At 36.8% G+C, this 27,502-nt stretch overlaps 1 protein-coding gene across 4 annotated transcripts in view; it reads right to left on the bottom strand.

Moving 5' to 3' along the window:
* LOC149780039 (protein crumbs-like) overlaps window positions 1–27,502 on the bottom strand; it is a 237,653-nt gene that overhangs the window by 115,984 nt on the left and 94,167 nt on the right. For all 4 annotated transcript variants that reach the window (XR_016414989.1, XM_089936792.1, XM_089936793.1 and 1 more), the window contains 2 exons: window positions 27,016–27,223; window positions 15,786–16,865 (listed from right to left, as the gene is read on the bottom strand). Coding sequence is in view for 3 of the 4 variants with exons in the window: in XM_089936792.1 (XP_089792918.1) it covers window positions 15,786–16,865; window positions 27,016–27,223 (1,288 nt within the window). In the remaining variant the exon portion in view is untranslated. The remainder of the gene's footprint in view (window positions 1–15,785; window positions 16,866–27,015; window positions 27,224–27,502) is intronic.

Genomic DNA, 27,502 nt, shown 5'->3' with positions numbered 1-27,502 from the left:
GACTCATGGATTCAAGGCAAGTAGAATATCTCAAAACAATTCTGAATTGCATCAAGCTATTTAGTAGACAATGTTTTTCAAAATTTTCATCCAGGGAAAGGGTTTCAATTTGTGCTGTGAGCACCACATGCTGTCAAAAATGGCCTTTGGATGTGAAAAATGCATGTATAAAAAAGGGGTTGGAGTGCATAAACCTCTTCTGCTCTGAACTACCATTAAATTCTCTGGTCAAGTGAATACTATTCTTATGCTTTGTTTTAATATAGGTATCTAAAAATATGGACCTTTTTGACCTCACTTGTGCATTTGATTTTTTATGATTTTTTTATACAAGGTCGCTGTCTGCATCATTAAATTTGTACATAAAAACTGGCCCCTGCCCCCCCTTAAGGAAAATTGATAATTTTTGTATGGTGCAGTCAGCCACATCTATTATACTTTTCTGTTTCTTTGTGCATATTTAAATAATTTTTATACATTAACTTCATTATATTTCCTTCCTTTCTCCATATATCACTTAGTGTTGTATGCAATGTTCTTTGGAGAGGGAGATAACTGTGTTTTGTACCTCAATGTGAGAACTGTTTACATCATGACAAAGTAGCATATTTTGGACTTAACTTACTAAATATGGGAACAAAATGGTAACCATAATGTATTGTCTTGCTCTTTCTGTAGCTATCAAGGTTTGCACCCCTATTTTTATGAATATTATTTACATTTCAATAAAGACACACACAAACAATTGCAATTTTACCATGTCAACATGCATTCTTAAAAGTAATTTAACTCCACAGGAGCAGATAGAATTCAGAGGAATCATACATAAACACACTGTTGTGAATGTTGAATGTCACCAGTGGAACGCTCTTAGAAATAATGATGCATATGGCATATCGCTTGCTATATTTTGGTGAGAAGAATGAAAGTTTTAGCACACCAACATAGTTTCTACCTTCATGACCCCACCGTGAAGTTGACATAAGAGATTCATATCTCACACTTGGGTGATAATAGGAAATGTTTCAGTGTTATGTGTATAAGTTCAAATTTCTAGATTCAGTTAACAAAGGGAGAAAAGCTTAAAATTAAGTGGCAGTTTCATAATACATTTAACAATACACATACACTTTCTCCTCTGAAATTCTTATGTTTTCACTGAATGTTAAAAGAACATCAATATCACTTGTTTCTTTTGTTTTTGCAGGTCTCGGATTGAATGGTAAAAGATTAGGATTAATCGGTTAGTCATGCTGAAAGAAACAATAGCTTCAATCTCATCCAGATACTCATTCTGCTCTATGTGCACAAGAGAGTGACTTTGACAGACAGATTTAGCTTCTGCAGGAGTTGTTTTATGGTACATGCTTATTAAAAGCCAAGCCAGTGAAATGCTTTTTACCTTGAAATGAATTTTCCACTGTAAATATCTGTTCTATGCCAAATCTTATTATTTACTATGATTTTGTAAACTTCAGAAAGCATTAAAGTCAGCTGTAAGTAAATTGGTGTCTGTGAAGAAATTTCTCTGTTAAATTGTATTGAGTAATTGTATATGTATGGTCAATTTCATTGGCTATGTATCAATGTATTTATTTGATTTGTCGCTTTGTAAGTTTATCAGGGTCCCACACATCAGTATATCAATATTCCAGCATTGTCTAATGTTAATTCATTAAAATTTGACTACTCCAGACTAGCTAGTCTTGTATTGCGATTACCCCCCCGCCCCCAACACACACACACATTTTACACTGATGCTACTATTAGCATCTCCAGAATGATAATGAAAGGATAGGAACTGCTTCTTTTATATCAGTCTAAAAGTACTTCTAAAGCACATGATTTACTTAAATGTGTGATTTCTTTAAATTTGCTAGAAAGAGTTAATAGAAACTTTTCACTTCTGTCACTGGCAACTAACAAAGCATTTCTGTCATTCCATCCTAAAATTTATAACTTCCAGATCTCATTTTGACATTCATGAAACACTGTAAAGGAATTTTGATTCTGTACTGATGCAATGGTGGTAAACAAAGACGAAAAGCATTATAGGTTGCAAACAATTTGAAATCTTTCAAGAAATGCAGTCAGTCATAACCACAATGTAAATAATGCAGTGATTAGAATTTGCCGCAAAGTAGTCATGTTTCTAAAATCGTAATACCTTTATGACATTGTGATATGTACACAACTTTTGACATAAACCATTTTCAGCAAATTCTTAAGGTGGCAGGGTACAGTTTCGTAAATTGGCCCCTGGCAAATTTCTTAAGGCTGTGGTGTGACTTTTTCAGCTATTATTGTTTACTATTTATAGATATGGATATATTTGTGAACTAGGTGTTTCGGGCTTGTGTTGTTCTTGAAACTGATGTCAGGCATGTACAACTTCCATAGTTGTTCTGCAGTATGTTGATAGTGAAATACCAATAGTCAGCTAGGTAGAAGAGCTAGCATCCCATAGCAGTAGACACGTGGGTTCAAGGCAAGTAGAATATCTCAAAAACGGCTTGGATGACAACTATTCTGAACTGCATAGCTATTTAGTAAACATTGTTTTTTAAATATTTCATCCAGGGAAAGGGCTTGCATTTGCACAGTGAGCACCACATGCTGCCATAAATGGTCTTTGGATGTGAAAAGTGCATGTATAAAATAGGGGTTGGGGTGCATAAACTTCTGCTCTGAACTGCCACTGGTCAAGTGGATAACATTGTTATGCTTTGTTTTAACATGGGTATCTAAAAATATGGACCTTTTCCACCTCATTTGTGTATTTGATTTTTTATGAGTTTTTTTATACTAGGCTGATGACTGCGACATTAAATTTGTACATAAAAACTAGCCGCTGCCCTCTATGCCCTATGTGATCAAATTCAGTTTGTTGAGATGAAAGGCCTCTCTTTCACTGGAGATAATTTCATTTCAGACCTCAAGCCCATGGCTTGAAGGATAGTAGCAGTAGGGGGAGATATATGCTCATATGAGTTATACGAAGAACAAAAGTGGCCCAGCACTTTGGGGTCAAAATCTATGGGGTCACATATACTGGTATGTTAAAAAAGAGGCATAGAACTATATGTATTGGGACTGTATAGGGTCAAATGAAAATGTATTGGGACTGTATAGGGTCAAATGAAAATGTATTGAGACTGTATAGGGTCAAATATGCATGCAACAAGACTGGTGAAAAAGAAATTCGTCTCAGGTGCCTCATGAAGATTGTCTTTTACAATCTAGTAGCCCTAAAGTGACTTGTTTTACAATCTAGTAGCCCTAAAGTGAACGATGACATAAACCTACATGGATAAATTAAATGGTTCAAGTCAAGGGTTTATATGTCTGTATGTAATGTTCATATTAAATTTTGGTACAAACGAAAGCTAACACACAATACACATACACACATGTACACAGGCATATATATACACGTGTTACTGCACTGGGTGACAGTAGAACTGGGACTAGTGGTTTGAAAAATGGACAGACATACTTATCATTAACTCACAGAGAGAAAGAAAGAATGAATAAAGACAGAAAGGTTAGACACCATTTTCTGGTTTTGTTATTTTTAAAGGTATTATAGAACAAAGATAATTAAGACAAAAATATATTATATGTAAGAAATATTCATGGACAATCGTTTTCATTCTACCATAACATGTTGGATATCCCAATTTACGAGATCTCATATTTGGAGGAAACGCTACAATAATAATAATAATAATAATAATGAGGACTTTGTATAGCGCCTAATCTTTAGAAGCTCTAAGCGCTTTACAACATTAGACAACACCTGTAAGATAAAAAACATATAATAATAATATTACAAAAACAAACACCATGAAATCAGAAAACATAAAAGACATGCTGAGAATATTTAATGTAGCAAACATTATTAGGTCTTTAAGTTTGTTCTTGCAGTCGAAATAAGTGAGTTTTGAGAGCACTCTTGAATGGGATCACTGTGTCTTTGTGTCTAAGTTCAGTTGGCAATTCATTCCACATTGCTGGGCCCTGGTATGCAAAAGAATGTTGTCCACATGACTTTGTTTTCATAGTGGGAATAGAGAGTATATGATTGTCAGAAGAGTGTAAGTATCTTGCTGGTGTGTACACATGGGTGAGATCGGATAGGTATGTTGGACTAGAGTCAGTCAGTGAAATAGCACAGAGAACAAATTTTGTCTTTGATTCTGGATTGAATGGATAGTCAGTGTAGGGTACAGAGCAGTGGGGAGGTGTGCTCTGATCGTGGTACTCTAAGTATGATCTGAGCAGCTGTGTTTTGAACTTTTTGAAGTTTCTGGAGCAGATACTGAGATGAACCAGACAGAATTGAGTTACAATAGTCCAGTCTTGAAAGTACTAATGAACACACAAGTGTTTTAGTGGTATCAACTGAAAGATATTTGCGAATGGAGCTGATGAGTCTTAGCTCAAGATATGCAGCCTTGCATATGTTCATGACATGTTGGTGCAATGTGAGAGTACTGTCCAGTGTAACACTTAGGTTTCATACTGATTGTGTGAATTTAATGTTGGTGCTGCAGATATTTATTGTTTGAGGTAAAGGATGTGAATGAGAAAGTCTTTGTATTGTGATCAGAATGGCCTCAGTTTTATTATCATTCATCTGCAGCTTGTTAAATGTCATCCATGATTTCACATCAGAAATGCACCTCTCTACACCTTGGATGGTAGCATCAACTTCAGTTGGGTGGCTATATTTGTATATTTGGATGTCGTCAGCGTACAATTGGTGTGACACTGGATGATGATCTATGACACTTGAGAGCAGCTGAGTGTATAGAATGAAGAGAACGGGTCCAAGAACAGACCCCTGTGGAACACCACAACATAGATCAACTGGGCTGGAGTGTATTCCATTTGCAGCCACAATTTGTGTCCTGTTGACCAAGTAGGACTTGAACCACAGTAAGGCTGTATCATGAATGCCAAATACATGCAGGACACAGTGAAAATTCTTTACAGAATGCCCTAAACAAACTGGAAAACCGGTGCTCATGCAATGGCATGGTGGTAAACACTGGTAAAACTAAAATATTAATTATCTCAACACGGCAAAGAAGGACAAATCTTGATAGTGATGAACTATGACATGGAAGGATAAAAATTTGCAAAAGGTCTGTCATGATAGACTATGTGGTGTTCTGGTAGATCATGGACTGAACGTATCAAACATATCAGTAAAAAAGTCAATTCAAGTTTATGGCTTCTCAGTAGGATAAGACATTTTCTCCCTGAAAGGCACAGAAATCTATTTTATAACAGTTACATACAACCCTATTTAGACTACTGTAATACAGTATGGGGTAATTCAAATGATAGAAACATAGCAAAGCTGGCACATCTTCAAAAAAGAGCATTTGGGCTAATATCAATCCAAAAAGAAAGCAAGGAAACTTTAGCTGGTAGGTTAAAAATATTACCTATTAAAGATCGAATCTGTTTGAGAAAAGCCAAAGTAATGTACAGCATATCTCATAATAGTGCTCTTGAATATTTACAATCACTATTCCAGTATAGGTTACCTGGTAATACTCCCCACCTGCGATCCATAACTACCAAAGAGTATAAAATTCCCAAACCAAATAAGGAGTTATTTAAAAAAGTTTCCAACACTCTGGAACTCTGCTCTGGAATAGTGTTAGAAATGCCCACTCTATTTCCTTCTTCCAAACCCAATATATCCAGTGGCTTCAGAGATGCAGCTAAAATAAATAAATTCCTTTGTACAAGGGCCTCAAGGTAGATTAGTTCTTAGCTAACTGTGTTACCCTCTTTAAATAAGGTCATTATTATTATTATCATTATTATTATTATAATATATCATGGTCTACTGTGTCAAATGCTGCAAACAAGTCAAGGTGGGTGAAGACTGTAATCTTTCCGCTATCCAAAGTAGAGAGAATGTCATTAACTACTTTTAGAAGAGTAATTTCAGTACTGTGGCAAGGGTGCTATCAGATTCTACATTGCTAAAAAGACTTTGAATTCAGATAAGATACAAGCTGGGATAGAACAACCTTTTCTAAGATTTTTTATATGAATGGTAGATTAGAAACTGGGTGGTAGTTCTTTAAATCTTATGGTCTAGTGTTGGTTTCTTCAGCAGAGGCTTTACAATGGCAGTTTTGAAAATGATGGGAATTCCCCTGATGAGAGAGAGGTATTAATAACATCAGTCAGTGAAGGCAATACAGGATCTAAGCAGGCCAAAGAGTGGCCGAGTGGTCTAAAGCGCTCTCCATTATGGATCACTGCCATTTCACCTCTGTCTGCGTGGGTTCGAGTCAAGGATTCGGCCAGTGTGGGTATGTGAGAAAGCTTGTCAGTAGCTTCTCATGGGTCGGTGGTTCTTCCCGGGGTTTTCCCAGGTTCTTCCTCCACCATTAATACTGGCTGCCATGCATAGCCTATCGTGTGCTCAAAAATGGCATTAAACTCCACAACAACAACAACAACAGGATCTAAGCACTCAAGCAGCAGTGATGTTGGAATTGAATCAAGTTCACATGACTTTGGTGCACTCTTCATCAGAATTGTAAGTACGATATCCATAGAGACAGGTTCAAATGCTGCTAATGGTTGCCGCTCAAAATCTGTATCCCAACTGTATGGTGACGATGAGTCAATTAAAACTCTGGTGTCAAGCTTATCTCTAATGGTGTGTAATTTGTCATGGAAGAAATCTGCAAACATATCTGGAAGTTTGACTGGAGAGAAGGTAGTTGGAAGTGGTGTTGATTTGTTCCTTGACATTAGCTTGTTAGTAATCTCGAAGAGCTCTTTGCAGCTGGAACTTTCCATGATGTTAGTAGTATAGTGGGCTGATTTCACTGCATGGATTATATTTGTGACATTCTTCCTAGTGACTTTATAGATTTGCTCATGAATAGTGAGTCTGGTGGAAAGCCAAAACCTCTCAGCTTTACGGCGGTCTCTTTTAGCAGTGCAAAGATGGTCACTAACACTGCTATACCACGGAGAACACTTTTGAATTGATACTCTGCACTTGGTAGCTGGGGCATGCTTGTCGAGCAATGAACACAGGCAGTTATCGAGTTGTTCTGCTGTAGGAGGTAATCAAGTTGTTAGGTTTGCTTGGATGTCATGCATTAGTTTGGTTCTATTTATGATACGGAGGTTTCTCTTAGTAGTAGCTAAAGGTGGAGGGTTAGGGACTGATAACGTCAAGATGGCATATAATGCAGAGGTGATCTGATGCAAGCTCATGGGATACCAGGGAGGACTGTAGAATGTTATCATCAGGTCTATGAAGAATCCAGTCTAAAATGTGACCATGTTTATGGGTGGATTGGTTAACTGACTGTTGGAGGTTGAAAACATTAATGGAATCTAGGAGTTTAAATATGTTTGGGTTTCCGGAACAGTCAAAGTGAAATTTGAAATCTCCAAGAATAATCAGGTTGCCACCTATTGAATTTCCATACTCCAGGAGATCTGGAAACTGCTCCAAAAAGAGAGAGAGAAAGTCAGCTTATTTTTTCTACTAGGAGGAGGGCAGTATAGGCAGTGTGGTTTTGACTAGTTCAAATGATGTGTGGTCGAAACTGAATGTTGTGGTGTGGTTAAGACATTGGATAAAGGAGTTCTTTGTGATGACATCAATTCCACCTCTGTGATAGTTATGGTTGAATGACTTGATGGAGTAACCAGTGGGTGTTAGATCCGGGCACTTGGCAAAGTTTCCTACAAAACTACGGAGATCACCAAAACAAAGTCTGGTTCTACTGCACTCTTAACAGAGAGAAAACAAAACTGGACAAATACTGTTCAATTTTTCTGAACGCATGTTTTAGTTTTAGAATGAGAGTTTACCACAAGCAGGGTCGTAAAGTGCAGTGAAACTCACATTATTGTTGAAAAGCAGAGTATTTGCTTCCCTTCTGAAAAATGGTAGATCAAATGTTACACATTTTTCTCCTGTGACATATGGCAATGGCAAATAGGATCTCTGATGTACACAAGTTCAAGTCAATTTCAAGATTTTATAACATTCAATGATAGACTTCTGTAAAGTAATCACTCTACAATTTTTCAATGTGTATGCTTTTGAAACAAATTACAAGAGAAACAGAACATTTAGCATAATTATTGTGAGTACTGATCACATTTGTGGAGAGGTATCTTAAAACGGGACAGATTCAATTAGGATTTAAAACAAAATTAGTATGAGAGAGAGAGTCAGTCAGACAGACGGAGTATATTATTCCTATTTTTAACAAAAATCACACGTTTGTTTTTATGGTATATTTTCCCTATGAAAGTTTCAACGAAACACACATTCCACTTAGAAAATCACATTCAAAAGAAAAATGCACCATTCTAAAATATTACAAGACTGAACGAAAGATGTAGATGACTAAAAAGTTTCCAGAGAACAGTTCATCCAAACAAACCGAGATGTATTTTGGAATAAGACTGACACAATTTCCATGAGACCACTCATGGTACAACTGTTCATGTGTTGGCTTTATTTTTTATTTATTTTTGTTTGTAAATCATCTAGCGATGAGGCACAGGAAAACACGGTAAATCTCGTCACTGTGTGAAGAGCTACTGAATTCGAAGCAAATGCGGTAAAAATAAAATATAGCCAATGAAATCGCTTATGATGAGTGACGCAATTTTGCCAAGGTGCTAGCATTGCAGGGCAGACAGACTATCTAGTGTGTCAACTGGCAATCCTTCTGTTGTGTATAAATCCTTTTTTCTTACCACACTATATACTGAATGGTGACATGTATTTTGGTTCAAGTTTTAAAATGGACATTCTTTTTATCTCACTTAGACATTCTGACACTCACACCAACACCAATAAAGATAGAAGGATTACAGCATTTAGTAGATGTTTTATTTTATTATTTCAAACTAATGAATTTGGGGTTTTTATTAAAGTAAAGAAGCAGTTGTCATTTTTTCTTGCGACTTCCTTCATTTGTGGTAGGTTTCAGAAGTATAATGGTTCCTTCAATTCTTCTGGCTAGAATTCTAAACCTATTACAAAAAAAAAAGTTGCAACAAAAAGTAGCTGCTGTCATCAAGAAAGAAGGTACTGTGCCTTTCGGGTGCATACGGACTCCAGAAAATCCGCACTGCTCGTTAATGATGTCTCCTTTTCTCTGGCACTTCCACTTTGCTGTGAACCAGGTGGTCAACCAAAACCTGATTTAACACCATTGTTTCCAGATTTGATATTTTAAAAACTTTGTAAATCCATTTGTAAAAGAACTACCCTTTCTTGACAGCAGTGGCGACGTCACCTACTGCTCTTGCCACTGTTGCTGCAGCTACAAATGTGATCTCTCTCCCAAGATCAAAGTACAAAATAGAACAGTGTGTTGGGAAGTTTAGTGGATTTTATCTAAACACCTGTCACGTCCCTATATTCCACTTCTGTTTGTGATAATGACTTGCGATACTTCACATTTTATAATGTGGAAAAGTCAACAAGCCAAAGAGCGTTATGTGACTTTAGTCTCTGACACTATATAAATGTCACGAAAAAAGAAGACTTTCCAATTTTTGTATAAAAATCCAAAACAGGAACACTTGCAACTTGACCAAAAATCTGTACCTCTATTTGTGGATATCCAACAGACATGTCAAAGCTGAATAAAATCTTTAACAATATCCCTTCATCCATTCATAAATATCAAGCTTGTATGTTTATTTTCCTTATTCCGCCCTTTACTGGTCATTAGGTGTGTTCCCTAGAAACAGAAACAATTCTGGAGAACTGTTTGAATTGAGGTTTCTCTCTGTTTATTATTGTTTCAATTTGTTGGCACATGGCAGATTACATCCACATACCTTCTCAAAGGGAGAGGAATTTCTACATACATGTATGTCATTACCTTTATTAATTTGCTTTTGTTGGTTAGCCATTGTTAATCTTTGATTCTATCATGCGATGTATTTCTTTTGATAGATGATGTAAGATAGTTTATTGTTGTAACGATATTTATGCTGTTCAGTCTTTTTCTTTCAAAGTAAATATTTATAGCAAGTTATGGTTAATTTCCTTATTTCAAGCTCTACAAAAAGATGCCTAGTTTGTCTTGAAAGGGGATTGAAACTCCAAGTTATGCGGACGTGAAGGAAAACATTCCCTTTCTAAGTACAGTTTTCTGTCCTTGTGCTCATTCTAATTATGCTTGACCGTATCTTTGTGTTTTAGAGGTCGTATTTTTTCTTATGTAAATAAATGTATCAATGGACGGACAGCCTGGCTTATCATCCATGAACTATTTTTAGCTACTTTATTTCATCCAAACTCCAAATTGTCTGGTTTGAAAAAAAAAAAAAAAAACAGCTACTCAATACTGTAACCATTCTCTCTCTACCCATGTGGGTGTGGGCGTGATTGTCAGAATGTCTAAGTGGGATGAAAAAAGGGTGCCCATTTCAAAACTCGAACCAGTACTTGTCACCGTTCAGTATAAAGTATGGTAAGAAAAATGGTACAATACACAACAGCAGGATTGCCAACTGACATTCTAGATAGTCTCTCTGCCCTGCAAACGCTATCACCTAGGTAATATTTTGCTCACACAAACTAAGAATAAAACAATGTGTCACTAGTCATAAGCTATTTCATTGGCTAGGTTTAATTTCTAGCCACGTTCGCTTCGAATAGACTTCAGTAGCTACTCACACAGTGATGATATAGACCGTGTTTTTCTGTGCCTCACCTCTAGATGGTTTACCCAAAAAAAATATTTTAAAAAATAAAGCTAACGCACGAACAATTGTACCATGAGCGGTCCCATGGAAATTGTGTCAGTCGTATTCTAAAATACATCTTGGTTTGCTTGAATGAACTATTTTGTGGAAACTTTTTAGTCATCAACATTTTTAGTTCACTCTTGTAATATTTAAGAATGGTGGATTTTTCTTTTGGATGTGACTTTCTAAGTGGAATGTGTGTCTCATTGAAACTTTCTTAAGGAAATTATACTATAAAAGCAAACGTAAGGGTCATGATGTTTTTCAAAAGTAGGAATAATATATTCTCTTTCTCATCATAATTTTGTATTAAATCCTAATGGTCTCTGTCCCCGTTTTACGATACCTCTCTGCAATGTAATGTCAAGTCTGCCTGTCCATCTCTCAAACCACTAGTCCCCGTTCTGCTATCACCCAATGCAGTAACACGTGTATGCATGCACGTGTGTCAGATTTTGTCCGCATCAAAATTTAATATGAACATTACATACAAATACATAATAACCATTAAACTATTTAATTTCTCCATATACGTTTATGTCATCGTTCTCAAAAAAAATTCTGGAAGTTACTTTTGGGTACTAGATCGTAAATCATCTTCATGAGGCACCAGACAAATTTCTTTCTTCACTGGTCTTGTTGGTTCTGTCATCCTATCAGATTTACCACCATTTTTTTCCCTTTCTCCCAACCTGTCAGTCTATCTCCCTCTGTAGTGGATACAGATGGTCTTGATTATGAGATAATCATATCATCTTCAAGATCGCTAGCACAAACTAACACATCTGAAAAGTATTGTGTGACACAGACACTGTTGTTGCTAGGTGTGTGTTTTCTCCTCGAAAAGGTTGTCATCATTTCATCTGGATTACAAACTTCAGTTTGACAAAGTTTTACACACTACTTGAACTCTTTAAATTTCACAGTGTAGGTGTAAAATTCTTTATAAATTTTCTAGAAGTGCCTTTTTTGCGTCTCTCAAATGAGACAAAAAATTTATGGGGACAAATGAATTTCTTTGGGGTTGAATCAGAACTCTTGGTTTTATGACAGAAGTGGAGAACAGTGATGCAGGCTCACTCATGTCGTCTTCAGAATAACTGGCATGGATTTAAGCTAACAGTTCAGCTTGTGTGGGATGATGAATCATATAGATAGTGTGATGAATATCATTTTTTGTAATGTAAATGATAGTATATTTTGTGAGATTTTATCTCCTCTAATATTTTAAGTTACACAGGATGCTTGCGAAAGTGTGTATATGCGGTGTTGATGGTAATGTAATATTTTATCATATAGGTGGTGTGATGAATAATATTTTTTAGGTTTAAGGGATAGTACATTGTTTTTTTTCCAGCTCCTTCTCTTGAACTATAAGCTAACAGTGGGCTTTTGTTTAGGATAGTATGTGAGGAACAGGAAGGTATATAAGATATGTGAGAGTATGTTTGTGGGATTTCATCTCCTTCTCTTACATTCTAAGGGAACACAGGACGTTTTTGGATAGTAAGTATGATACTGTAGGATAGTATATTGGGTGTGATGTAATGTAAGGGATAGTATTATTTTATGAGACTTTATCTCCTTCTCTTATATTCTAAGCTAACACAGGATGCTTGTGATTGTGTGTATATGTGGTGTTGGATGGTATGAGATGTTTTATGGTATAGGTGGTGTGATGAATAAGATTTCTGAGGTTTAAGGGATATAGTATATCTTTGGTTTTCTTTCAGCTCCTCTAACATTCTAAGCTAACACAGGACGTTTTTTGGGATAGTAGTGTGGGGAAAGGGATGGTATATAAGGTATGTGAGAGTATGTTTTATAGGATTTTATCTCTTATATTCTAAGCGAACGTATGACGTTTTTGCCTGGATAGTGAGTGTGATATAAAAGGATGGTATAGTGGGTGTGATAGATAGTATTTTGGGTAATGTAAGGGATAGTATACTATGCAAGATGTTATCTTTTCTCATACATTTTAAGCTAAAAGAGAGCATTTGGATATAATATACTGGATGGAATAGCTGGTGTAATGGAAACTATTTTTGTGGTTTAAAGGATAGTATATTTTGTAAGATTTCATCACCTTCTCTGACACTCTAAGCTAACACAAGACTTTTAATGATGTGTTAGGTGATAGATGGTGTAGATGGTGTAATGGATAGTATTTTATGTGATGTCTTTTAGTCTATGCTAACACAAGGTGCTGTGTATGCATAAGGGGTGAGGGATGGTATAGGTGATATTCTGAATACTATATTTGTGAGATTTCTTCTTCTTTTCATACATTCTGAGCTAAGATATGATGTTTCTGATAGACTGAATAATGGGATGTTGGATGGTTAATAAGGTATTTGAGTATTTTTGTGGGATTTCATCTTCTTCTCTTAAACTCTCAGCTAAAAATGGGAGCTTGTGATAGTGTGTTTATGGGGTGCTGAATAGAATAGGGATGTTGGATGACATAGAGGTGTGATGGATAATGTTTTATGGTGTAAGTGATAATATATTTTGTGAGATTTCATCCCTTTCTCTTACATTCTGAGCAAAGACATGGCATTTTGGATAGTATGATATTCTGGATAGCATAGTTGTGGGATGGATAGTATTTCTCTGTGGTGTAAGGGATAGTCTATTTTGTGAAATTTCATCTTCATTTACATTTTAAGCTAACACATGCCATTTGGAGTGTGTGTATTGTGTATGTCTTTGCTTGTTCCTATCAAACTCCCTTTCTCCCGATACAATTAATTTCACCTACCTACCTGCAGTAGCACATATTGAGGACAGCCACATACAACACTGTTACTCAGCAGCCACCTGATTGAGGTCAGCCACTTGCAACAGTGTTACTAAGTGCATGCCCAATTGAAGTCAGCCACTTGTAACTCTGGTTGGTTTTGAGGCTATAAATATATACTTTGAATTTTTCCATAGGAATTAATACAAGTAGTAATCATAAATAGATACTAGATTTTCCCATAGGATTTTACCACAAATTATGGCTAAAAATAAATACAAGGTTTTTCCAGAGGAATTTCCTGCATGTTGTGACTCTAAATATATACTAGTTTTTTTTTTTTAAATGGATATTCCTACAAGTTGTGCTTATAAACAGTTACTAACATTTTTCAATTTCTGATTTGCACTGTGTGAGATTTAAATTCTATACTAACACTAAAGCACTTTTGATAGTGTGTTTAAAGGGTGTTGAATGGAATAGTTGGTTTGATGGATAGTATATTTTTTCGCTGTGAGGGATAGTAGCTTTGTGAGATTTCATCCTCTTCTCTTGCACTCTTACTTAGGCTCTAAACTAACAAAGGGTATTTTGGGCAACTACCACTGAAGTCAGTATAACTATAGGTTTAGTAACTAACGTATTGCTTTAAATCTTAGGAATTTTTCCAAATTTATTGCCTGACTATTATCAGTGTCCGCTAATGTTTGGTGCAATTTCAGAAATAAGTGCCACTCTTTGTCTTTGCCATTTCTGACAACAAGAAAAGAAAAGATCTGGCTAGTAATCAGTTTCCATTCAAGTCAGCTAAATTTTCGTAATTTTAGTGCAAATTTTTAAGTCAAGGCAATCTGAATAACATCTTCCAGAGCTTGTCCCACTTAATTATGAGACATTATGGTAGTTTTAGTACTTTTTTTTAGACTAAACCAATGTAATATAATGTTCCAGGATATGTTTAGTCTCTGTTAAATTCTGGGACAATTTCATATTTGTAGCCTTAGTTTTTGTCTCAACTATTTGAATGTCAATGTTCCAGAGTCTCTCAGTCTTTGCTATAGTATGAGACAATGTTGTAATTTTGGTAACTGTAGTAGCGTTACTTTTAGTCTGAAACTATGTAATCTAATGTTCAGGGACATGTTTATTCTCAGTTAAATTCTGTGACAATTTCGCAATTTAGCACTACTTTTAGACATCCATTCTGGCATTGGTCTTTTCCTTGCTTATAGCTGTTTATAGCATCATTACAATAATGCAAATTTTAGAACATTGACAACATAGTTTTAGGTCTAGGTAATGCTTTATATAAAAATCTCAGATACAAGAATATAGTTATTATGCATCATATACCGAGTACACATTTGCAATCTGAGATCTGCCACTTCTAACAATGTTACTATGTAGCCCAAAATTAGATCAGTCACATGTAACACTGTTTCCATTCAATCACAGATAGTTTGTGTCCCAACAATGCAAGAATTTTCAGATTCTGGCAGCTGAAGCCTGGGAGAATATAAAATTAGTATTCTAGAAAATATGAGTCAGGAAGGATCTAGACTGGTTTTATGGGTGTGTATTTAAAGATGTCAGAACAGTAGAAGATTCCATTTCAGACAAAGGGCCATGTCATTTGACTAAGACCACATGAAATTCTCTGCAAGGTCAGAGATCTAACCTTCAATCCCTCTTCAGTGGAGGCAAAACATGTCTAAAGCATGTTTATATGGAACAGCCCTAAGATACAAAGAAACCTATAAATTGTGCAATCTGGAGGGGAAAAAATGGTAGATATATTAAAGACCTCCTATGACAAAATGACCATATATTGGTGGAAGTAGTAATCGATGACTGAGGGGAAATGGCACAAGGTCCATAATCCAAGGGGAGATAATTGTTGTTTGACAGCTGCATAGTAAGCTGTTGATCCTTAAAATATATTATTGCCAAAACAAGCCAGAAAATGTGGTTCACTGGATCTGCAAAGTAGTGGATGCATTCCAAACAGAATATCACTGTGTAATATATTTCATAAATCATCAGGTTTAAAATTTATATCTTCTGCAAACCTTGGTGAGGAAACTCGAAAACTGTATATCGAGATTCCTATATAAAAACAAAACAAAACACAAATGAAGTGAAATAATTCCTTTGGCATGGTTGATATTAAACACATGTATCAGAAATAAAGCATAAAATGGCTCTATTAAATATATGAAAGACTCCTGCAATTAACGATTTAGTGATTATTACTTTTACATACCATTATTACACGTAGATCCTAGAAATGGTCTCCTGCAGTTACACCTGAATGAATTCCACAGGTCAGTGCACACACCTTGCCCATGGCATGGATCTGGAATACATTGCTCCTGACGTGGACAATTCAAGGTAAGATTTATAAAACTTGTCTGTAATCGTATCATGGGCGTATTGGTTTGGATTTCAAGCAATGTGTCTCCAATCGAAATATCTTGCATACATCCAATAAACTGGGCTTTTGATAATGTATTCTTCAGAATCTTTGAATCACTACCCATACTGCCAAAATAAAAATGTTGCAAAGAATCTGTGGAGTAGCTAGTGTTCAGAGTACATTGATTTTGTGATACACACAAAATACTTATAATTTTCACTGATATAATCTTCTTCGTGACGTCTTCAATGACATGGACTGTGTGCCAATTAGCATCATTAAAAGAAAGAGGTATTGACACACTTTTCAAATCAATACTGCTATTAATGGTATATCCAACAAATAAATTCGAGTTTTTCAACTCAATGGTCAAAAACAATCCACTGGAGTGAAGTCCAAGCCAGGCAATCAATAAAGAATCTGCCAAAGTTGTTCTGAATCTAAACGAAAACTTACTGACATCTTGTGGATCTTGGACCTCTTTCTTTATATAGATGTGTGAGCCATTATTAAAGGACATTGTTGTCGAGATGTTACAAAAACGTCCTGTAAATCCATTTGTGCAGGCGCATGTGTAATTCTGCTGGCCACTAGCTTCATCCACTAACAATGGTCTACATGTGGAACCACTTTTGCATTCATTTACAGCACAAATGGTAAATTCAAATGTACAGTTTTTCCCACCATATGGTTTTCCTTGATACAGAAGTGGACAAGTACACCTGTAGTCATTCACGAGGTCAGTACAATTTGATCCAAACTTACAAGCTTGATACTCTATACACTCGTTAATTTCTACTTCACAAAACTGACCCCTATAACCAGGGACACATCTGCATTCATATCTGTTGATGTAATCTACACAGGTGGCACCATTGCTACAGCTACTGTTTTGGCAGTCATCAATGTTAATTTCACAGTTCGCACCTGCAATGTAGAAGAGGGGAAGAAAACTCGTTAGCAGATAGTTATGAAGGTTATAGCTACATTACATTTGCAATCTATTTGCCAAAAATTAATTTTAATGCATGAAAATCAGACAGTCTCTAAAAATTTTATGAATATATTTACTGATTTTTCAATGTTCAGTCTTAACGACAAGACTCCTTTTTTGGATTTAATTTGTTACATATAAAATGAAGGAGAGAGTTTTAAATAATCCACATACAAGAACAGAAAATATTTTGTATTTCTGGGCGATAATTCAATATCAAGTACTGTACTATCATTTTCTGTCATCATTAAAGACTGCTCATGACACCCCAAAGTCTGTGTTTACAATGGCTATATGTATTTCACATCTGATTCCAGTATTTTCATGCTAAACAAAGCAAGCTATTTACCTGCTAGTCAAACTAAACTTACACTTTTGAGCATGCAATGTGGTATATACCTGTTAACCATTTTCACTCATAAATTCTGAAAACTTTGATTGAAAATGTGAACATTTTATTCACAACTTGAATCAATGCATTTACATTTTCTATACTTCTTAAGCTTGTTATGTATATCCATGTGTGCTTAATTTATGTCTGTGATTGTAGATTGTAATGATCATGTGTAAATAACATATTACACAGCTCATTTTTGTCCATGATTGTACTCACAACTTGAATCAATGCATTTACATTTTCTATACTTCTTAAGCTAGTATCTTTGAAATAACTGAGTGAACATTTTCATGAATTTTAACTTTTAATATAGAACGCAAAATCTAATGGTGTAAAGGCAATGCATTGGTTAAAAAGGCTGAATCTAGTAATAAACCAGAGCTATTTGAAATGGGTGCTTTGACAGTGGAACCTGCTCACTACAATGCACTTGGCAATGTCTTGAAGAAAAGACCATCGGTTCTGGAAAACAAAAGTTTGGAGAAGACAGTCATTGAAGGTTTTTGATCTTTGACCTTTTGACAGGCATTGAAGGGTTTTGATCTTTGACCTTTGACTTCAAACTCAATATTGTTCTTCACTGCCTAAGTGAAAGCAAGTCACAAAGTTTGTTAACTGTAGGTTATTATATATATCTATGTGTGCTTAATTTATGTCTGTGATTGTAGAATGTAATAATCATGTGTGAACAATATATAACATGGCTCATTTTTGTCCATGATAGTAGGTAATATTTTAAGATCATGTTATAGATAGATTCTTTGCTTGGATTTTAGTTCTAAGCCCTACCCTGAAAATGAACATGTTTACAGTTTGGGGTAATTTTCCATTAGTGTCACTGAGTATTACAACATAGGTCAGGTGCTGATGTATTGTGACATGGATCAAGCAGTAATGTATTGTAACAGAGTTGTACTACATATATGGATTTATATAAGGAGGAAGAAGTGAACAATTATTCATTCCTATTTCTATTACAGTTCTTATTTTATTTTCAGTCTGCAAAAGTATTTAATGTTGTTTTTAGATTTAATTTGAGAGGAATCATTTCTTTAAATTATTCACTGGCAATACAAAGAGCTCATATGACAGAATGGACTGAACACTATTTTTGGATATTTGTGAATTCATTCAAAGATATTTGGACATTGTCATTGTGATATATATGACTTCTGGCACTTCAGCACATGCAAAGCTAATGGTACATCAGCACCAGCAAAACCTTGGATTCATTTGGAACACTATTCTTATGGACTTGTGATGTAACTTCTAGAGTTAGTTTGGATTTAGTTCTCAATACTATATGTTCTCTTAAATTGCTGTGCAGAATATTTTCAATTTTTTAGTCAGGGACCTCAACCTTTCTGCTACTGAGCTCAAAATTAATAGAATAATTTCTTCCTTACCCCAAGTACAAGCCATCCACAAAGTTTAATAACTGTCAGTGATGGACAACAAAGTTATTGAGTGGAAACCAGCTTAGCAACATACTGATGGATAGATGGATCAATGGACTGACAAATTATCATAAGAAAATAATCTCCACCTTATGGTGGGTGTATACATATGCCAGCAGTGACCTTTGACTTGACCCCAAGGCCAATTAGGTCTTGTTTTCACAAAAGTGCAGATAGATTGGTTGTCAGATCTGCACCATTCTCAATCAGGACCAAGTAATTATTATAACAGGTGTTTTAGTGAGAACCCAATGCCAATGCCACATTTAATGCAAGAGCCACAGTGACAAGATGACTGAGATGATCACTATGGAACATGCTGGAGGTAAGATAAGCAGGATGTCAATATCCAAATAAAATATTTTCAAGATGGTCATAAAGGCCGCCATTTATAAGACTGGATCAGCATCATTTAAATAGAGAAACTATTATATTTTGCAAGAGAGTTGCAGTTGGGGGTGTTTTCTAAACATGCTGGTATGACCATTATTTAGGACAGAAAATATTTTGTATTTCTAGGCGATAGAATCTAATAAGCAATTTGGCAATGTTTGGCAGGTGATATAAGCATCATTCATTTAGGACCAACTACATACAGTGAGAAGTGTTTGGCTGAGAACCCCACGTCAACATAAAAATCAATTTGAAGATGAGTAGTGATAACATGATTTTCAAGATGGTCACCATGTTTAAAGTCTTTTAAGTGCCATTTTATTGGCCAGACTGACCAGACATCCTAAGTTTTCTAGTAACAGGAGTTCCTTCAAGAGACTGATGCTCTGCTGTCTGAAATGAATTTAAAGGAATTCAAGATAACACCTTTTTTCCCTTTTAATTACAGAGTACTGAAACCATCTCTGATATTCTTCAGCAATAACAAGATTTTCAAACTAGTTTGCTGTGGTTAACAGACTGGTTTTGAGATTCTTCAGTGATAACAAGATTTTCAAACAGACTGGTTTTCAGACTGCCACTAGTTTCATATAGGATCAAGTAGACATCATTAGATGTCTTTTGGTCAAAACTCATGTCATAATGATTATCCATTCAAGTGACAGTAAGGTTTTTACAACAGCCATACTGGATGTATGACTGGCATCATTTTCTTTTAGGACCAACTAGGTTTTACAAAATGTCTATTAATGAAAAACCCAACTTGATATAGCCATCCATATGGGAGTAGTGATAACAGTATTTTCAAGACAGCCACCATGGTGACCATATTGAGGATTAGTCATTTTCAAATAAGACCAAGTAGACATCATAAGAAATCTTCTGACAAGATACCCATGTCAAAATGACTTTTTCCTTGAAGAGAAGTAGATAAAACAAGATTTTCAAGATAGCCACATATTGGATATCAGATCAACATCATTTTAATTCCAGATCCACAAAATTTTACAAGATATCTTTAGTGAAAACCCCATGATGATATGACCATTCATTCCAGAAAAGAACTGAAAACAAGATTTAAAGGTACCCACTGGGATAGCCTTACTATGCCTCCATAACAAGATTTAAATGTACCCACTGTGGCAGGCTTACTATGTCTGCATAAAAAGATTTAAAGGTGCCCACTGTGGTAGCCTTACTATGCCTCCATAACAAGATTTAAAGATGCCCACTGTGGTAGCCTTACAATGCCTCCATAACACAATTTAAAGATGCCCACTGTGACAGCCTTACTATACCTCCATAACAGGATTTAATGATGCCCACTGTGGTAGCCTTACTATGCCTCCATAACAAGATTTAAAGATGCCCACTGTGGCAACCTTACTATGCCTACATAACAAGATTTAAAGGTGCCCACTGTGGCAGCCTTACTATGCCTCCATTACAAGATTTAAAGATGCCCACTGTGGTAGCCTTACAATGCCTCCATAACACAATTTAAAGATGCCCACTGTGACAGCCTTACTATACCTCCATAACAGGATTTAATGATGCCCACTGTGGTAGCCTTACTATGCCTCCATAACAAGATTTAAAGATGCCCACTGTGGCAACCTTACTATGCCTACATAACAAGATTTAAAGGTGCCCACTGTGGCAGCCTTACTATGCCTCCATTACAAGATTTAAAGATGCCCACTGTGGTAGCCTTACAATGCCTCCATAACACAATTTAAAGATGCCCACTGTGACAGCCTTACTATACCTCCATAACAGGATTTAATGATGCCCACTGTGGTAGCCTTACTATGCCTCCATAACAAGATTTAAAGATGCCTACTGTGGCAACCTTACTATGCCTACATAACAAGATTTAAAGGTGCCCACTGTGGCAGCCTTACTATGCCTCCATTACAAGATTTAAAGATGCCCACTGTGGTAGCCTTACAATGCCTCCATAACACAATTTAAAGATGCCCACTGTGACAGCCTTACTATACCTCCATAACAAGATTTAAAGGTGCCCACTGTGGTAGCCTTACTATGCCTCCATAACAAGATTTAAAGATGCCCACTGTGGCAACCTTACTATGCCTACATAACAAGATTTAAAGGTGCCCACTGTGGCAACCTTACTATGCCTCCATAACAAGATTTAAAGATGCCCACTATGGCAACGTTACTATGCCTCCATAACAAGATTTAAAGATGCCCACTGTGACAGCCTTACTATACCTCCATAACAAGATTTAAAGATGCCCACTGTGGCAACCTTACTATGCCTACATAACAAGATTTAAAGGTGCCCACTGTGGCAACCTTACTATGCCTACATAACAAGATTTAAAAATGCCCACTGTGGCAGCCTTACTATGCCTCCATTACAAGATTTAAAGATGCCCACTATGGCAACGTTACTATGCCTCCATAACAAGATTTAAAGATGCCCACTGTGACAGCCTTACTATACCTCCATAACAAGATTTAAAGATGCCCATTGTGGCAACCTTACTATGCCTACATAACCAGATTTAAAGGTGCCCACTGTGGCAACCTTACTATGCCTACATAACAAGATTTAAAGGTGCCCACTGTGGCAGCCTTACTATGCCTCCATAACAAGATTTAAAGATGCCCACTGTGGTAGCCTTACTATGCCTCCATAACACAATTTAAAGATGCCCACTGTGACAGCCTTACTATACCTCCATATCAAGATTTAAAGATGCCCACTGTGGCAACCTTACTAAGTCTCCAGATCAACATCATTTTCATTAATGACTGAGTAGCGGAATACGTCTTTGGTTGAAAACTCCCATGTCAATATGACTTTCTGTTCTGGAGGAGTAGCAGTAGAAAGATTTTCTAGATGGCTGCTGTCACAGTGGCAGCCAAATTGAATGTTAGATTGACAACATTATCATTTAGGACCAACTAGACATCATAAGAAGTCTTTCAGTGAAAACCTCCAGTTAATACAATAATCCACTCAGGAGGAGTAGTGGCGACAAAGATTTTCAAGATGGCCAGTGTGTCATTGCTGTTATGGATGTCAGACTAGCACCATGTACACTTAAGACCAACCAGATATCATAAAAAGTCTTTTTAGTGAAAACACAACATCAATGTAACATTCTGTTCAAGAGGAGTTGCAATAAAAGGATTTTCAAGATGGCTGCCATTGTGGCATATTTTGATTTCAGATAAGCACCATTTTTATATATGACCAACTAGACATCATAAGAAGTCTTCAGATGAATGTGAAATGTCGATACAACCATTCATGCAAGAATAGAGATTATTTTAAAAAGTCAAGATGGCTGATGTTATGGTCATATTGGTCATTAAGTTGACACCATTTCTTTTTGCACCAACTAGACATCACAAAAGTATTTTAGCATATGGTGGCCATGTTGTAGGTCAAATCAGCACCTTTCCTTTCTGCACCAACTAGACAGCATAAGAAGTCTGTTAGTGAAACCATATGTTGATATGGACATCCATTCAGGAGGAATAGTAAGAGCAAGATTTTCAAGATGGCTGCTGTGGTAGCCATATTTGATGCCTGAGGAGCACCTTTTTAATCTAGGACCAATGAAAGCATGGTATGAATATATGAGTTTCATGGCGATCCTTTAGGTATTTTCAGAGCTTAATGATAACAACCCTTTGCTAACAGATGGATGTTGGGCAACAGACAACAGAATCAGCTCATACACTATGACCAGTAGAGCTGATAACCCAGTGTCTGTACTGTAAACTCCCCATTTACACAAACTAGTATCAGCACCAATGCTGACAAACACATAATGAATGCACAACATCGTTTCCCTAGCATGCGTTCCACCATGATGAATATATGGCTCTCCACTGAAGGATGGATTTGAGTTGTCCAAATCTGACATCGATGAGATTTTGTAGGAACACAATACATGTAAATCAGGGGTTTATTGCATGACTATCTGTTTAGAGGAAGTAAATATAACAAACTTTTCAAGATGGTTACCATGGCTTCACTATTGCAGACCAGATTGGTACCATTTTCATTTAGGACCATGGAATTACACAAATTCAAGAAGTTTCAATTGGAGCAAAATGGTCTTGCCAATAACCACACCATGGTAGCCAACATGAGCTGATCCAATGGGGGCATTCTAACCCACACCATTGCAGGAGCAGGTAAAGCACACAATGGGGGCATTCTAACCCACACCATTGCAGGAGCAGGTAAAGCACATTAACCACTGGGTCACCATGGTTCCTTCCTCCATTAGGATCCTTATGCATAATGTCTCTCAGGAGAACTAACTGTTACACAAGAACCCGATGTCTAAATTATCACCCATTCAACAGAAGCATCAGTAACACAATTGGCAAAGTAGGCCACTGTGGTGGCTGTACTGGGTGCCAAAGTAGGCCAATGTGGTGCCTATACTGGATGCCAAAGTAGGGCACTGTGGTGGCTATGCTGGATGTCAGATGAATACTATTATCCTTTAAGACCAATTGGCCATTGTATGAAATCTCTTTACAGAAAACACCTTGCTGATATGACCATCTGTTCATGGGGATTAGCAGTAACAGCAGTGTCCATAGATCTGAGGGAGGCATGTGTTCGAGTCTCAGGCTCGGCTAGCATGGGTACGTGAGAAAGCCTGCCAGTAGCTTCTCATGGGTCGCTGGTTCTTCCCAGGGTTTTCCAGGGTTCTTCCTCCACCAGTTATTCTGGCCGCCATTTATAGCCTATCTTGTGCTGAAAAATAGCATTAAACCCTACAACAACAACAACAAAGATCTGAGGGACACCATCTTTATTTAGAACCAACTAAACCTATGATGTTTTTAAATGAAAACCCCATGTTGATATGATCATCCATAAAGATGTAGTAATAACGGGATTTTCAGATTGACACCAATTATGTTTAGAACCAATTAGGCATCATAAGAAGTCTTGTACTAAACACTCCATGATTTGACCATCCACTCAGGATAACAAGATTTTCAAGATGGGCAGCCATTTTCTTTGGGACTGACTATCCATGTGTGTTTTAAGTTTCATGGTAATCCTCCAAGTAATTTCTGACAAGTAGCAATAACAGATGTGCTAATGGACAGATGAACGTTATATGATGGACAACAGGTTCTGTCATAAGCACTTATGGTCGATGGTCAGTAGAGCTAAAAATAAGTGGTCTGCTCTTGAAATTTCTTTAATGTTCCATTGCAATAGTAAATGGCAGATGGCAAGAAATGTTAACTTAGCAACAACATCATGATATACAAGTTTTTAAAAAAGATGTAAGTCAGTAAAAACTTGCACAAATGTTTTATGTTCACAAGACTGCCATTTTACAACTTGTGAGCCCATTTTTACAAGGAAACGTTAAACACTGCAGCTGCCATGAAGAAAAAAAAGCTCTTTAATGTCGGGGGACTGCCAAATTTCAGAGTGGTGTAGTGAAACACATGAAAGAGTCTGCGAAAGATTGCTGATGATTGCAATCAATATACACCTGAAAATCATTCATATGAACAGTTCAGCACTGGCTGCATGTTTGTATTGTCAAGAAACCTCACGTTTCAGAAGACACTGACAACTTACAGAAAATACTATTTGAAGATATGCAAGCAAATGAGATGTCTCATGGCTGAAAGATATTGGAATAAAGTAATATCTTCACTCAAATTCAAGTTAGTATTACTTTGTATAACTGTATGAATGTTGGATGACCATCTTCGCTAGCCAAGGTTCCAATAACCCTATCTACACCTTGGCTGATCGAACAGCTATATTGGTGCTTTGTCCTAGCGATATCTAATGGATTTCATGTGTTGCCTACCTTAGCATATAATGCTAACTGACTAATAGTGTGATGCACTGTACATCCGCTGAAAACGATGCAATTGACCTAAAAAGGACACTTTGAAAGTTTAAGATCAAAAGTATGACTATGTACCAGAGGGAAGCCATTACAGGTATATTACAGGTGTATTTGACCACTCTGGTGGCCTAGTGGTTAGAGCATCCACCTCAGATGCAGGAGGTCGTGTGTTTGATCCATGTCTGAGATATATCAAAAACTTTAAAAAATGGCAATAACAGCTACCTCACTTGGCAGTCAGCATTAAGAGGTTAATGTAAGGACTGGTCGGCCTGGTGTCAGGATAATGTGACTGGGTAAGACATCATGCTACATGTCTGCAGCATGATGCCCTAGTGCTAGACATCACCATAAACTGCCACACTGCAGACATCATAGCGACATGACTGAAAAATTGTTAAAGGTACGATAAAAATCCAAATCACAAGTGTATTTGAGTGAAAGGTATAAAACATGGACCGACAATGGAAAGTTGCCTATTATCATTCCATTCAAGCTGGGTGCTCCCCTTGTCCCGATCACATAGGAACAGTGTTCAAATTTGAAAAGTTAATTTTGATTGGATGTGGTGGGTGTAGGTAGGGTTATCGAAACCTTGGCTAGCAAAGATGGTGGATGACCAGCACAAAAACAGACTGAAAATTACATGGAAATAGGTACCATGTCTTTGGTGTTGCATCTTAGTTTATTGAGTAGCAGTTCTGTTTAAAATTGATAGAAATATATTCTGCATGAAGTTGTTGTTGTTGTTGTTGTTGTTGCTGTAGGGTTTAACGCCATTTTTCAGCACAAGATAGGCTAGACATGGCGGCCAGTATTAATGGTGGAGGAAGAACCCGGAAAGAACCACCGACCCACGAGAAGCTACTGGCAAGCTTTCTCACATAACCACATTAGCCAAATCCGAGACTCGAACTCACGCGGACAGAGGTGAGATGGCAGTGATCCGTAACGGAGAGCGCTTTTGACCACTCGGCCACTCGGGGCCCCTCTGCATGAAGTACATTATATACTCATTTATAACACAAGTCCAACTGCACAGACCCAGATCTGCCACCACATAATGTGCCAGCCGATCTGGGTCTTTGCAGTTTGTTAAGAGTAATCAGCAGAACAAACACAGATGCTGCTCTGCATGCTCATTATGCTACATCAGATCAGGAACGTTGTTGTTTGCACTCAACTGATAAGATGGTACCACATATAATTCACATACCTAACAGCATCCAATGTGCATACACTTTACATACCAAACAGTATCCAATGTGCATACATTTCACATACCAAACAACATCCAATGTGCATATACTTCACACACCAAACAGCATCCAATGTGCATACACTTCACACACCAAACAGCATCCAATGTGCATACACTTCACACACCAAACAGCATCCAATGTGCATACACTTCACACACCTAACAGCATCCAATGTGCATACACTTCACACACCAAACAGCATCCAATGTGCATACACTTCACATACCAAACAGCATCCAATGTGCATACACTTCACACACCAAACAGCATCCAATGTGCATACACTTCACACACCTAACAGCATCCAATGTGCATACACTTCACATACCAAACAGCATCCAATGTGCATACACTTCACATACAAAACAGCATCCAATGTGCATACACTTCACACACCAAACAGCATCCAATGTGCATACACTTCACACAGCAAACAGCATCCAATGTGCATACACTTCACACATCAAACAGCATCCAATGTGCAAAGACTGAATATCTGTTTTGCTTGCAAATAGTGTGAATGGACAGTCAGACAGAGAGATAGAAATGGTGATTATTATAAGATGCCAGCATCTTGATGTGGGGCACTAAAGGCGAAGGATAATGAGACAAAACAAGGGAGATAAATCCTATACAGCATGACAAATACTACATAATGAGAAAGATGGACTGATAGACAAAGTACTAACCTGTAATTCCAGGGATACATTGACATATGTAGCCAAATGCATTAGCAAAGGAAAAATTCCCAAATCCTGGATGTTTGTTATCATACAGGGTGGTGTTTGACTTCTGGAGACAGGTGCCATTATATTGACAGGGATTACTTGCACATTCATCAATGTCAATGGAACAAGTCTTGCCATTATAGCCTTGGTAGCAGGAGCAATTAAAATCCTGGTGGAAATAAAACTAAGTTAGTAAACATCAAATTAAATTTTCATTCCATCTATTTTTACTATTTGGGTATCAAACTTTGTGGTCTTATGGACAATGTCTTCATCACTGTTTACATTCATTGATGTGGATTTGGATTCTATGGTTGGAATATTCTCAGCCTTTCTGTCACAAGTAAAAAATACACCTCAGATATATATAGTGACCATTTTTAATTCCCCTCAGCCCTATAATTCAAATGACCTCAGCCATTCTGTTTTGCACTATAAAAAATATCAG

The sequence above is a fragment of the Sinohyriopsis cumingii genome, chromosome 16, assembly GCF_028554795.1.
Source record: "Sinohyriopsis cumingii isolate HCF-2022 chromosome 16, ASM2855479v2, whole genome shotgun sequence".
NCBI lineage: Eukaryota > Metazoa > Mollusca > Bivalvia > Unionida > Unionidae > Sinohyriopsis > Sinohyriopsis cumingii.
The sequence above is the reverse complement of the archived record's forward strand: the minus strand, read 5'-3'. Positions and strand labels throughout refer to the sequence as shown.